Source organism: Rhinolophus hipposideros, assembly GCF_964194185.1.
Source record: "Rhinolophus hipposideros genome assembly, chromosome: 14".
Classification (NCBI taxonomy): domain Eukaryota; kingdom Metazoa; phylum Chordata; class Mammalia; order Chiroptera; family Rhinolophidae; genus Rhinolophus; species Rhinolophus hipposideros.
The window spans coordinates 57700779-57715485 of NC_138060.1; the positions used below are offsets into that span (position 1 = coordinate 57700779).

At 42.0% G+C, this 14707-nt stretch overlaps 1 protein-coding gene across 1 annotated transcript in view; it reads left to right on the top strand.

The window, feature by feature from the left end:
* Positions 1 to 14342, top strand: part of ABHD5 (abhydrolase domain containing 5, lysophosphatidic acid acyltransferase) — a 31145-nt gene extending 16803 nt beyond the window's left edge. Inside the window, exons 4-7 of the mRNA XM_081073327.1 lie at positions 6701 to 6855; positions 9171 to 9282; positions 11491 to 11677; positions 12285 to 14342. Coding sequence (XP_080929453.1) covers positions 6701 to 6855; positions 9171 to 9282; positions 11491 to 11677; positions 12285 to 12374 — 544 coding nt within the window. The 3' untranslated portion in view covers positions 12375 to 14342. The remainder of the gene's footprint in view (positions 1 to 6700; positions 6856 to 9170; positions 9283 to 11490; positions 11678 to 12284) is intronic.
* The last annotated feature ends 365 nt before the right edge of the window (positions 14343 to 14707 follow it).

Below are 14707 nucleotides of genomic sequence, written 5' to 3' on the forward strand. Positions count from 1 at the left end.
GGGCCGCCTTTGTTTCTTATCAGCTGTTTGGTATGTCTATCGTGTGGTATTTACCCTTTGAGATGTCACAGTTGTGAAATAGTTAAAGAAATAAAGGGTTTAGTTGATTCAGAAGGGAATGAACACTTCAAAATCATCTATGAAAGAGAATAGCAACATATTTTGAATGATACGGGAGGCAGAACAGGTACCACGTTTCCCCGAAAATAAGGCCTAGCCGGACCATCAGCCGTGATGCGTCTTTTGGACCAAAAATTAATATAAGACCCAGTCTTATTTTAATATACTATAAGACCTGGTATAATGTAATACAATACCGGGTCTTATATTAATTTTTGCTCCAAAAGACGCATCAGAGCTGATGGTCCGGCTAGGCCTTGTTTTTGGGGAAACACAGTATCTAAAACAAAGCCAGTGATCCCTGCCTTTGACTGACTACATTTATAGAAAGTGGTTTATAAATGTTTGTGCCTAATGCTAGAAATTAAAGTACTGTGTCAGGACCAAGAACTACTAAGTATTAGCAATCAATGGATATGCAAATGCTTGAAATAATTTGCATGTTTAAATTGGCCGATTGCTACCAAATACTGAGTGGAAATCTACAGAGCTTGTTGGATGGTCAAGCTTATATTCTTAACTGCATTACTGAAATTATTAAACAAAAGTTAATTTTGAAATAAAGAGGTTCTCTGGACTCTTAGATATCCCAAATCATGAATGAAGTTCGGTTGGAACACTGCTTGACACATGGTGGGTGCCCAGTGCTAAATGAATGAAACCAGGAGGCCACTAGCCTGCTGTGGCTCTCCTGCATAAGAAAACCCCAGTCGAAGCCTGTGAATGCCTCATGGTTATGAAATCCAAACCCAAGGACAGCCAATCACATGCAGCCAGTCTTTCCCAGCTCCTGTGTGCAGAGCACTCCTAACCACTTCTGGTTTGGTTCTGCCTGCTTCCAATCGACTTGTGCTCAAACTCGTAAAACTTTAAATATGCTTCAGTTGATGTTTTACTGGTATCAACTAAGCAAGTATGGAACTACCACTCTAAATGTCTCTTATCCAACTTTCACTTGATCCCAGTACCCCTTTTTTAAAAAAGATTTTTATTTTTTAGGGTAGTTTTGGGTTTACAACAAAATTGAGAGGAGGGTATAGACATTTCCCCATAATCCCTTCCCCTACCATAGCCTACCCCACAAGTACCATTTTTATTATTCTGTCATGAGATTAACATAAATCATTGCATTTCAGCAAGATTTTGCAGGGAGGCGCGGGCGAGAGGATAGACAAAAGGGTCTAATAGATTCCAAATGAGATTCAGTTAATTTCCTTTACTCACCGTGTATCTTCTCTGCTTTTCTCTCCTCCCTCCCCTCCTTCCCCTCCTTCTCCTTCTCTCTTTCCCTCTCTTAATGGACTTTGAGAATATTATTTTTTTCTTTGCCTCCTCAGGTATAACAAACATTTCTTAAGTAAAACAACAGCTCCTTAATTTCTGTAGTTTCTATGCATGGAGGGAAACATTTTACTTGTTGAGACTTAATGTCCCAATCCATACCTATTTCTGTCTTTATCTGTCTTAATCTGCCTCTCCATTCTTCTGTTCTTTGTTTTCAAGACATGTGAATTATTTTATTTTTGAGGAGAAGAGTGAAAGTGCCTTGTTTAATGTATTTGTTTTGGAAGGATTCTTCTGCTAGAGAACAAATAAAAAGTGATCAATTTTTCTCTAAGTTTTGATATATTAGGTCAGCCTGGGTGCTTTATCTCTACAAGCAGCAGAGTGCCTCTGTCCATGAAAGTTGTTCTATAGCCTAACTTGTGGCAGTGACCCCATATTTTCCCCAGATTCTTGATACTGATTAAAAACTGAGTATTTAGCAATTGTGATACTTTATGTGAAAATATCTAGATGATTCTTTTATTGAAATATTGGTGATGATGAAATGCTCTCACATTAAATTTCAGCAGATTGGTTGTGTTTAAATAATGTTGAGTGACAGTGTGCCAGTAGGCTCACAGTGCATTGGGGGAAGAGACACCAATTAAACAGCCCCATGAGTAGCATGACGGCGGTGACAAGGGCTGTGAAGGGGAGGTGGGCAGTACTGTGAGAACTCTTGATGAGGACCTGACCCAGTCTTGGGGTCCAGTATGGTAAGTAAAGAAGTGCAATGTGAGTTGAGGTTGAGTCTCAAGGGGAGTAGCAGGAGAGCATTCTGGGCAGTGGGGACAGGAACTGCAAAGGCCCTCTACTGGCTGGTTTCCCGGCTGTTCTGGAAAAGCCATTGGCTGGTGGGCAGAGACATTAGGAGCTGGTTAATAGATTACTCCACCGGGGGCACAACCCCTGCCTGTGTTCCTTCCCCCCAAATGACCATAGTTCACTCAGTTCTCTTAGCACATGTGTAATAGTTAGAGATGCCATCTGTAATTTCACTTGCAGATTAGCACACTGTGTCACAAACAGTAGGGCCACTCACTGTGTGAGGTGTCTTGGGCTGCCATTCTGTAAAACCTTTTCCGTCAAGCAGTGTCTGATCACCTTAAGGTGGGAATGGAGGGAGAGCAGAGTAAGCCAGCAATAATAGCCAAAGATGCCCTCTCCTTTTTTTTTTTATCTATGTGCTCAGTTTTTTCTTTTAGTGTTCCTTTCCTTCTGGCCTTGGCTGCTCAGGTCCCCACACAAAGACTCTGTGTTTTATAGGTATTTGTTACAAACTCAGGAAAAGGACCCTAAGAAACTTGTATTAACTTAGAAAGTGTTTAGCAAAGAGAACCCATTCCAAGTTACAGTAAACTAGGTGACACTTGTCTTCTCCACTGAAAGGTTTTCAGATCATCTGACCTTTGAACTTGCCTGCCTCTGTGCCCTGACTATGCAGAGCTGGGCTGAGCATTTCTTGTTAGCCCCTCCTGAGAAGAAAGGCTGTTGTACTGATCTGAAGTTGGAGGTATTTAGTTTGTTCTCTGGACCTGCCCCATTCTCCCCGAGTGGCTTGGAACCAACGGGAAATACCTGGTGTTCACTTCATCTTGAGAATAGCTCATTTGTGCACATGTAAAGTTCTTTCTGGTCCTTTGTTGTTCCTTTCCTTGTTCCATGATGGGTCCTGTAATTCCTTTGTGCATTTTGGTTCTGGGTCTGATCACTCTTGTTTTATTATACCTGGCTGGTGGCTGAACTTAAAACTCATGAAAATCAGGTGTACATGTCCTCGTTAGCATTTAGATTCCGCTGTCTCAGTGTGTTAGAGCTGTTGTGTCGTCCACCGCTTTGCCCTTTGCGCCTCAGGCTGCTCCCATCTCAAGACCTACGCTAATGGCTGATCGGGACAAGACTGCCTCTTTGTGTGTCACAACTGATGTGCTGTTCTCTTGTTCCGGCTCTACTTGTTCTTTGTTTTTCCTGTAGTTTGAATCAGTCTCTGATTCTTGACAAAGATGTCTAATAGGATGACTCACATAGGCTGTCTGACTAGGCCTATTCCTTAATCCTAGATGTGAGCAATCCCATCAGGCCATCCTCTGTGGAATGGTAGAGGGTAGGGTCTGAGTTACTGTAATAGTTTAGATGTACATTAAAAGCAAATAACTTTTATCAAATGAGGAGATGTTCTTTTCACTAGAAAAGGAGGTGGGACGATAGGGAGCTTGGTCTGGTGCAAAATTATAACTAAATAACTAAAACCTGTGATCAGGCTTTCCTAAAGAATAAACATTAAATAACTCACTGCTCACATGGTTCCAGCCGCTGTCTTTCGTAGGCTCCCTGGAATAAATTCTTCTCTAGTAGTCTTCTTATTTTTATTACTATAACTAGCTAACATTTACTTGATGTTTATTATTTAATAGCCACCAACCTAAGTGCTTTGCATGGTCTATCTCGTTTAAAATCCTTACAACCAAACTAACACGTTATTTTCTGAGGTCTTTCACATGTAGTAAAAGCAGGTGATACATAACTACACTTTAGACGTTGTTGCAGAGCTTTTAAAAAATTGTTTTCAAAAGTTTTTAATCCTAACCCTCAGTAAGAATTGTGTGTGTTCGTGTGGGTGAGCGTGTGTGACAGAGAGAGAAACAGATTTGTAGAATGATACTCATGCTTGTTAACATATTTTTCTATTCCAAATTATAGTTTTATTTTTCAAAAATCAGACTGACTCTGGCTCTGAATGGATTTTACTACCACTAATGAGTAATGACCTCCAAGATTAATATCAGAAATAAGTGTGGTGTCCTAATGCCATTTTGGGGACCTGAAAATCCAGACTGGACTGACTCCTTTGCTTACCCTATGATTATACCGTAGAAAATTTCACATCCTTATAGACAAGGGCCAAGTGGAAAAACATAGCACTCCAAATGTTTACTGAACACTCCATGCTAGGATGAGGATACAGGATTGAACAGTTGGGGCAATTTACTCTCTTTGGAAAAAAAAAAAAAAAGGTCATCTGCTCTAGTGCATATATTTTGTATAATTTGTTAAATTGGCATTTTTACCTAGGGACAATATTTTGAAGATCCATATTAAACAAGGCAAGCCAAAACTAAGGCAAAAACAAAATAATCACACAACTAGAGATACAGGAGAATTTTCCTCCCTCTCAAGTCGTCCTTTGTCCTTCCCCTTCGTGGGTTAGCAGGTCAATAAGAGCCGAGAGCAGACCGGGCAAGATCCCATAACAAATATATAACAAAAATGTAATCGTCTTTTATGGTAGAGTATGTTGTAATAAGGAATTCATTTTTCTCTTTAGAAAGTAAGTCAATAGTGAATAACACTAGCTGTTTCCTGACGTGAGTCTTTGCTGTTTTCAACTAGGTGGCTATTTCATAAATTCTACTCATACCTCTGACACGCCTCTCCCCTCCCCCTTCCTCACATCTCAATGTATGCTGTAATAAGAGCAACTCAGGAGGAAATCAAAATATTAGAGCGTCTCCGCCATTCCAGACAAAACAAACTCATTTTCCGTCCTCCTTCCCATCCATACACTATTAGAAAACAGTCTCATAGTGGTTACCAGAGGGTAAGGGTGGGGTGGTGTGATAGATGAGGGTAAAAGGGATCAAATATATGGTGATGGAAGGAGAACTGACTCTGGGTGGTGAACACACGATGGGATTTATAGATGATGTATTAGAGAATTGTACACCTGAAACCTATAACTTTACTAACCATTGTCACCCCAGTAAACTTTAATTGAAAAACAAAAAGCTTTTAAGCAGTGAAGTCACTCTAAGTCTATGGAAATCTCCTGTATCACGTATCTCCACACAGATTCATAGTTACATTCTACAAACCTCCTCAGTGCCATGAAATCTAGAGTATAGTCTTAGGACTGGCCTAGAGTTGACAAGTTAAACTTTACTGATGTGCTTATTTTCTGTTGCTTGGCCTGTTTTTAGGAGAGAGAGCCTTCTGCCGAATGGCTTGGCATCGGTTACTATGGTGGACTGGAATCAGGAAATACGGGTTTTCGCCCAGTCTCCATCAACTAGCTTTATGTCCTGGAGCCGGTCACCTAGGGCAGCTCAGCTTCCTTCTCATCTGGGAGGGGAAAGAGTGGACTGAACCCTCTCCAAGGGCCTTTGGAGCTCTGTTTGAGGAAATGCAGGCAAAGCAAAGGGCTCGTTGCTAACTCAGCCGTACGGTTGCTGGCAAAAATAAAGCAACATTTTATATCCGGAATAATAGCCACTTATGTCCATGTTCTGGTTTCTTTACCTTTCTGTTTCAATTATGACTTAGGAAAAGGACTTGAGAATCATTGTCAGATAGATCCCCCTTCGGAGACTTTTGCTGGTATTTGTTGGCTGTTTGGGTTGAAGATCGTCTTGTGTCAGCAGGACCTTTCTGCCCTGTTTAGGATCTGTGTGATGTATTAGACGGTGCTGCAGCCCCCTGGAAGCACTCTGATGGGTCTGGCTTTCCCTTATCAGGAAGTGGCTTTGTAAGATGGAAAAATTAAAACTATGAGTGATAGGAAACAGTTTTATATGAGGTGGGACTGAAGCTTTTCTATCTCTTCGCTCAGTCAGGAAGACAATCAGGAAGCGTCTAAGGCGGTTTAACATGCTGTCGAGGGCAGAGTAGATGTGTTCCTTTTCCACGCTCCAATCAAACTCGGGCAGGTTTCAGCCCGTATTACTACACTATCCTTACGTTTCTACAAAGTTCATTTAAAGTCCTTTTGAACCCATCTAAAGTCCTAACATCTCTTAAATTTTTAGAATGATTGGTTCATAGAAGATAACTATTGTTGGTGTCTGAAGCTGTTTTACGAGTGTAGTATTAATCTTCAGTCGCTTCTGCAGTGTCAGCCTTGAGATAGATGGAGCCATTCGATTTTTCTGGTGGTCAGTGATCTATGTCATCTGCCGGAGTGCAGCTTGAACAATGACAGCAAGCGCCGTTTCTCAAGAATGGTCACACAGTTACAGGTACCCTTAGGTATCATAAAAATGAAGCCCTTTTTCCACCATACACCTCTGAAATCCTACCGGATCTCAAAAGTTTACCTGTGATACGAGCATGATGTGACCTGTTCAGCCATTAATCTGCTCTTTAATGTGAAGGTTTTGGAAGGTGGTTCATTCAGCCTTTACTTTATAAATCGTGTTAATTCTTGAGAGTCCTAGGGTGAATCTGCCAAATGAACTTAAATCTGTTCTTTCCCCGATAGGGTTAATCATCTCATTTTAGTGGAGCCTTGGGGTTTTCCTGAGCGACCAGACCTTGCTGATCAAGACAGACCAATTCCAGTTTGGATCAGAGCCTTGGGAGCAGTACTGACTCCCTTCAACCCGTTAGCTGGCCTCAGGATTGCAGGGCCCTTTGGTGAGTGCTTACATCTGTGTCCTTGGAAAGCAAAACGTTTCTAGAGTAACAGTTGAGGCGTGTTGACTGATCACCATTGTTTGTCAAAATCTTCAACCAACAAAAAACTGAACCTTACTTTTTCTCCTCCTCTAAAAAGTACCAGTCCGTGCATAAGATGAATGAAACCAGGCTCTTCTCCTCAGTAGAGGAGTCTTCTTGTTGTAAACATGACAGGTAGTTAGCAAAGCTGAGAAGGCGGGAAATGCTGAGGATGAGATCAGTCAGCCAGGGCCTGGGCAGAAGTGCCACGCTGACCTGTCGGTGAGCATTAGAGGGCGTTTGTCCAGTGGATGGCATCCAGCTGCAGGTCCCAGGGCCCGACTTGGCCGGCGGCGGGGGCAGCACGCGCCATCACACTCACAGATTTCCTTTCTTGCCCCATAATGTCAGAGTGTTAAGAAGATAAAGTCGTCCTGTTCCACAGTGATTCTGGGGACCCCTGATTTGTCTTTCTAGTCAGATTTTCAGAGACCAGTGTTTGGTCTCTGATTTAAGTTTACTTAACTCTCCACTCCTCTGTTTCAGGCCCAAAGCCACGGGAATTCCCTTCCGTCATTGTCACAGATGGGGATGGTCTGGACCTCTGCCTTGTCCTCTTATAACCTCATCAGTTAGCAGTGCTTTTAGCTGCAAGTAACTGAAAACCGAAGGGCTTTAAACCATAGGGCATGTTATTATTTCCTTCACCAGCAGTCTGGAGGCGGGCGGTTTCAGCGTTTGTCCCAGTAGCTAGTTCATTGGTGTTAGGGTTTGGGCCTGGAACTGCGATTCTCTTGACCTTTTTCCTCACAGTTGTTTCATGGCTGCTATAACATGAAGCATCATCTCCCAAAGCAGCACTCTGAGCATCAAGAAGGACAAGTACAGAGAATGGTCTTCTCTTCACAATGCTCTTTGTCAGGGAAGGAAGTGTTCTCCGAAGGTCCCAGAGGCCTCCCCTTATCTCTCCGCCCACCCCTAGTTCTTCCACCAGCAAAAGTATAAGTTTCTGTGACTGCTAATCCTGGTTTGTTTCCAGTGGCTGGAGTGAGGGGACTGCTTTCCTGGGCACACTGCCGCCTAATTGATACACCAGAGTCAGGTTCTGTTAGCAAGAGAAGAAGAGAGGCTTGGAGGGTGGGTGAGCGGCTGGCAATGACGGCTGCATACGTGACCGTGATTTCGCTCCCCTCTGCCCGGGCCTGGCCTTTCCTTGCCCTAATGCCCTCCTTTGGGATGGAGACAGTGGGACGGGAGGAATCAGAAGAGGGCACAGGGCTTGAACTGGTGACACAGTACACTCCCTCCACGCTCTCATAGATAGCCCTCTCCTACCCCAGTCTGTTCACCCCGCCAGAGTAGAGCCATTCTTTTTAGGTGTCTGGACTTCCTTTGAACTATTTAAGAGCTTCATTTAGTCTGTATAGTCCTGAAATACAAATAGATTTTACTTGACCACAGTTACACAAGTACCAATTATGGGGAAAAGGAAGTATGAAAAGGAATTAGGAGACGATGGTGGTGGAGGGGGGGATACCTGCCATTGTTGCTGGCACGTGGTGGTGGTGGGGAGTAACGTAGAATATCAGCTTCATCACAGAAAGTCTTGATGGAGCTATATAGACCCTTCAGAAACAGGAAGGAAGGCCACTATTGAGATAAGACCTTGCTAGAACAGGAGGCAGTGATAGCAGACAGGGAAACTGGCCAGGCCTGGGGCCCCAGGAAGGAAAAGAGTGACCAGACCGTGGCTCCTGCTCTTGACCCTCTTTCCTTTGGGGGCCTCGCGCCTGCCTCTCGCCCCTGTGACCGTAGGAGCCACGGAGGATTGCCCAGCAGGGAGTACTGCCAGTGGCCCACGCAGAAATTCTGCACTAAGTTTTCACAGAAATATGCACATCTCAATCCTTTCCTTAGATGCTGATGTCTTTTAATTATGGGAGAAATACAAGTTAATAAGTTAATTTTATGTTCGTGCTGCTCTCTGTACCTGCCATGTTTAAAAGAATTTATTTTCTTAGAAAAGGAACTTACATGTTTTTGAACTGACGCACATCTGTAAGTCAGTGTGAGACTCCCTTTAGTTCTTATTTTAAGCTTTCCTCGGGGAACTTGAGAAGAGCAGCGTCTAGGCTATGTGCTGTTGTCCACCTACAATACCTATGTGTTTGAATACATGTGTGTATGTATGCACACAATACTCATATAAGCAAACACTAAAACTCTGTAGTGGTCTATAAGTTCATTATTTAAAACATGCGTGTAATTTTAAACGTTCACTCTCTGTTAAATAGGTTTAAGTCTAGTACAGCGTTTAAGGCCTGATTTCAAGCGGAAGTATTCTTCAATGTTTGAAGACGATACTGTGACAGAATACATTTACCACTGTAACGTGCAGACTCCAAGGTAAGGTTATCCTTCTGAATTGACTGTGTTTTTATTTTAGACTTTTCTTTTCTGAAAATACGTGAAATAGATTTTTCTCAGTAGTTAAATGACTAAATTTAAAAGGACAAGTAGGTAATTAACTAATACTTCTTAATTTACGCATCTATTCATGGAGTACCTACTGTGTAAAACATTGTACTGGATGATGATGGGAGATTAAAAAACACGACGTATTTTCTTCCCCTAAAGTGCTGATGGATGAGTTGAGGAAGTCTTGGCCTTGGGCATCTCTAGGAGGTAGGGAGAGTTGAGAGATAAGTCTTTCCTTCTTCCTTCCTTCCTTCCTTCCTTCCTTCCTTCCTTCCTTCCTTCCTTCCTTCCTTCCTTCTTTCCTTCTTTCCTTCCTTCCTTTTCTTCCCTTCTTTCTTTCCTTTCTTTTTTCTAAATATGACTTATGGATGTTGTGTGTAAGGAACCAGTGGAGAAAACAGAGCCTGGAGACGGTGGGGAGCTAGGAGGAACCTGAAAGGCAAGCCCCTCGAGTTGCTAGGGAGAGGATCAAGAAGGGAGTATGAAGGTTAGAACACCAGTTCTCATGCTTCTTTCTGTACCAGAATTACTGGGGGAGCTTGTCAAAACTGTGGTTCTTGAGCCCTGTTTCTAAGACTTGATTTCACAGTTCTGGGCTGCATCTATACCAAATTCTTCAGATGATTCTAATATAGGGGGACCATGGCCCACACTTTAAAACATACAAGTGGTACCTCATCCTTTCTAAGACCCAAACTTGGGTGAAAGGCTGAGAGGCTAGGTACAGAGACAGCCGCCCTAACTTTCTTCCCCTGCCCTCCCACTTTCGGCAGAGAATATGTACACCTGCTTTATGAAAGACTGAGGCCGTGGAAGCTATGGAGGAGGAGCTGTAGCCTCAGTCTTTTGCATAAAGCATGTTAGAGGCTCTCTGCCCAGGGTGAGGGAGGCTGGAGAGCTCCGGGATCCTCAGGAGACTGATGTTTTGTGACTCATGGGCAGTTGGGTCTGGTGGATCAGGTCTACACACTTTATTGACTTGTTCCAGCAGTTGTTACTTGTCTGTCCCAGGTACCACATGGTCGTATTCTTCACTTACATTTCGTGATGACGTGCCCGGGTAGCCTTTCTTGTGTTGGAACTTGAATTTTTCATAAAAGGCAATTCAGAATTATGCCCAGGGCTGCAAGGGAAGAAGAAACGAAGCACAGTGGACCCATCTTGGGAGCTTGCACAGTGTTCTCTGTTCTTTTATGTGATGGTCAGTCAGTGTGGCCACAAGAGAAGACACGGGATAGGCTCAAAACAACAGTTTATTATAGTCACAGGTCCTAGAGAGGGGTGGTCACTGAATGCCGAGGGGTCACACGGGAAGTACCAGATTTGGGCAGGTGGCAGGACCCAGGGGCCAGGGCAAAGTCTAGGTCAGCGCCTTTATTGGGATCTGCAGGAAGGGCGAGGCAGGGTGAACAGTGTGGGACTGGCTAGTTGAATAATTTTGGTGGGCTCGAAGATATAGGATTGTCTCTTTCTGCCCGGTACCTGGCCCTGGGATGACCAAGGCACAGGACCGGTGCCTCCTGGGAAGTGTGGGCCAGCGTTAGAGGCTCGGGATTGGTTCCACATCAAAGGCATGCTCCTGGTTGAGTCCTTTGACATCTCTAAGAATTGGCTAGCTCCAGGAGTCAGTCTCCCTCCAGCCAGAAAGGCTTTTTTAAGATGTCAAACATCATAATATGCAGAAAATAAAAAAAATATAAACAATACACAAAGAAGTCTTAATCTGAATTTCTTCTTATCTTGGTATTGGCTTTGCCATTGGAGGTAAAAAGCTAGTGCCATGAACCTCCTGTGGAAAAGCAGTGAAAAACCATATTTTAACTATCTCCACAGGAAATTTAATCATCTAATGATAGGGAGTTAGGGTTGCATGTTTTGATTTAGAAGAGGACTTTTTTAAAAATCAGCTCGAGTTTTGAGCATCCTTGTTTATTTACCTAACAAAAGTACGTGTCTTCTGTAGGGTATTTCACAAGTATATATCTTCTGTGGGGTCTGTAAATTATTGTCTGTTTAAGCTGAGGTTTTACTTACCTGGGGGAGAAGCTAAAGATGAGTCTATTTTGATAGAGGTGGGAATGTGGTACATACTCACCCCCAGAAGTCTTACATGTGATTTCCCCCTTTTCCTTTAAGCGGTGAGACAGCGTTCAAAAATATGACTATTCCTTATGGATGGGCAAAAAGGCCAATGCTCCAGCGGATTGGTAAAATGCATCCTGACATTCCAGTTTCGGTCATCTATGGTGCCCGGTCCTGCATAGATGGCAATTCTGGCACCAGCATCCAGTCATTACGACCGCATTCATACGTGAAGACGATAGTAAGTGTGTGGCTTGTTTTGGGTTGTGATAAAGTCTGTTCTGTTACTTTGTCTTCAGTGAGATTTCATGTCACCCCTGTGCTTTCACATCCCTGACTGAGCTGTACCTGCAGCCTCAGTCAGAAACCTGATGTGACTTGTGATGGTGGTAGGGTTTGACCCACACAAATCTTCGTGTCCATACAATGAATTGCCTTCCTTAGGGGCCTTGCCTGTCCCTGGAGCCATAGCATCTTCGAGGTGGGAGAGACTGACAGAGGGGCAGGCCCAAGAGCACCTCAGCCGACTCCCACCTCACAAAGCAGCACATTCTCACTCTGTTCAGTTCATCTGCTGGCCCTCTCATTAGTGCTCAGTGTAGAATGGTTTCTTTATTTTTTGCATGTTAAAATTTTAGTCAGGTCCAATAGATAGTTTCTTTGGTCTCAGATTTTTTATTTCATGGAAATATCTAATAGCTTAGTTACTACAGAAGAGTGTTGCTTATTCTTTTGTTTTATTTCTATACAGCTGTTCTCACTTTCATTGCCAAGTGTCTTTGCTTCTGTCGTTGTGTTGTATTAAAGGCCTTCACTCACTGACCACCTGACTGCTTTTCCTTCCCCAGGCCATTCTCGGGGCAGGGCATTATGTGTACGCAGATCAACCAGAAGACTTCAACCAGAAAGTGAAGGAGATCTGTGACTCTGTGGACTGAAGGGGACGTGGGAACACCTCTGTCTGACGAATCCCTCGGCCATAAACTAATGCAGTCTGCGGTGAAGAGTAAGGGATACGAGAGAAGCCGGCAGCGTCCTTGACTGCACTTTGCACATGTTTTCTTTGTGAAGCTGCTTGCGCATTTAAACCAGTTAGTGCTTTCTAGAGCAATGCCTTTCTTTTCTCCTACACAAAGTTGAAACATGCAAGAGTCTCCAAATCTAATAGCTTTAATAAAAGGTGGTTTGTCTCTCTGCTGTACTGAAACATGGTAATTTTTCAACTGAATTTTTTTTAAATTACTATCTAACTTTGCTATGTCAGGTACTTCTGTGTTTCAGTCTATATTGCCTATTTTAAAAAGTGACTTCTGAATCTATTATTTTATATACTGTAACGGTGCACTTTATTTTCTTTGTCTGCCTGTATTTACCTTGTCTAATAACTGATACAGGGCATCAAAATTCACTGTTTTTATGTAAAAATTTGTCGCTTGTTTAGCATACTTTATTTCATTTTTGAAATGGAGCGATGAGACAGCGTTTTGGTTAAAAAGATGGGAATTGATCACTAGCATTAATTTTTCTGATTTTCTTCTGTTCTCTACTTAAGGCTGCAAAGCCATGTTCAGCATTTTAAATGTGATCCATCCTGACATATCTGCAGCAGCATAGCTCCTTGGAACCTTCTGTGTGTGATAATTCTACACTTCTAGGGAAACGTGGTATTAATACTTAAGTGATTCAAGTACTGAAAAGCCTTAACTAAAAGTCTGTCCTTCCCCTCCCCCCATTAATATATTCTTTTCTATGAGCCAGGATGCTGCAAAAGGAATAGATTTCCTCACTGAAGACTGTTACCTTCTAATAAGCCAAATCATATATTTTCATTAACATCTAACTTGTAGATGGGTGCTAAAACTGGATATTTTAACCACTAAAATATAAAAATAGCTTGTGCTATTACGTCTCATGGCACCAGAAATGAGCTAACACTTGGGTTCTTTGGCGTTTTTTTAAGAGGTTTATGTTGATTAATATACGTGGTTGAAGTCATACTACAAAAATTCTATAAGGTTGACTGAACTATTTGACAATGACTACCATCAGTGTAGTACTTTTTTGCTATTTTAAAATGAGGTAAACTTCAAAAATGTGAATAAGTTCTATGTGGTAACTGGCTGCTGAAAAGACCCTCTGAAAATTGAATGGGATTGTCACCAATAAGGCATTTTTGCCTTGTGTTTTGCTAATGTTGCTTGTCTAGGAGAAAGGTGGTTATGTAAATTAAAAAAGTGAACCTAGAGCAATAATGGTTTAATGGTTTTGACTGCTGCATTTTAAAAATGGTTAATCAGGGAATTTCTTGTGGTTAAGAGATGTAAGGTTGTATTACTGTTGACTGCCAAAAATACCGAATGTTCTATTTTCAACATCTCCCCTACAGACGAATAGGCAGATTATACAAATTACACTGAAGCATGACAGATAGCTTCCCAATGAATGTCTCACTTGTCAGATGAAGTAGGTCAGTGCAGAAGGAAACACGAGAGCCAAGGCGTTGTCAGATTTCTGTGTTGTCAGATTTCTCTACCTTAAGAACAAAAGAAGCCTTTATTTTTTAGTGTCTTGGGTGGCCAGATTCAAGCTCTATACAGATAATTTGGGTCAGATTTTTGTGTGACAGGTTGCCCAGTCTCTCTTAATTATTCTTTGCTAGACTAATGACAGTTTTCACTTGTACAGGAGGGTTTTTAAAAGTTAAATTTTACCTCGGCCTATAGAATATGTAATTTTGTGAAGATGGAGCTAGCAGAGAAAATCACAATCCTCAAATTCCTCAAAATACAGTGGGTGCTAAATGTTTTTTTTAAATCTATTACAGTATTTGATCTTTGCTAAATTATGCACAATGTACTTTGACTTGATTTTACAGAATAAATTTTACTGTGATAGTTGCAACAAGACAGCTGCTGTATATTTTCTTGAGTTTTAAGTATGGCCCGGTCTGTTAATGCTAGTTATAGGACCATGGACCCAGTGAGTGTTCAGTTACACTGGTTGGCATTCAGAGGGGCCATGACCGTCATACATGGCTTTATCTGTGTCCACATATCCCTTAGTACGATTTCTGTTTTCTTCTGAAACTTAATTTAAAAAAAAAATTTCTGTCTAGATTTGGTTTCAGAATATTATCTAGGAAACACTTTTGGACTGTTGCCATTTAAATATATATTTTTAATATATTTATGTTTATATTTGAAGGGCATGCATACTAGATGCAGTAAAACAAGATTTTTTTTTTTTCCTGTATAAAGGTATTGGAAAGAAG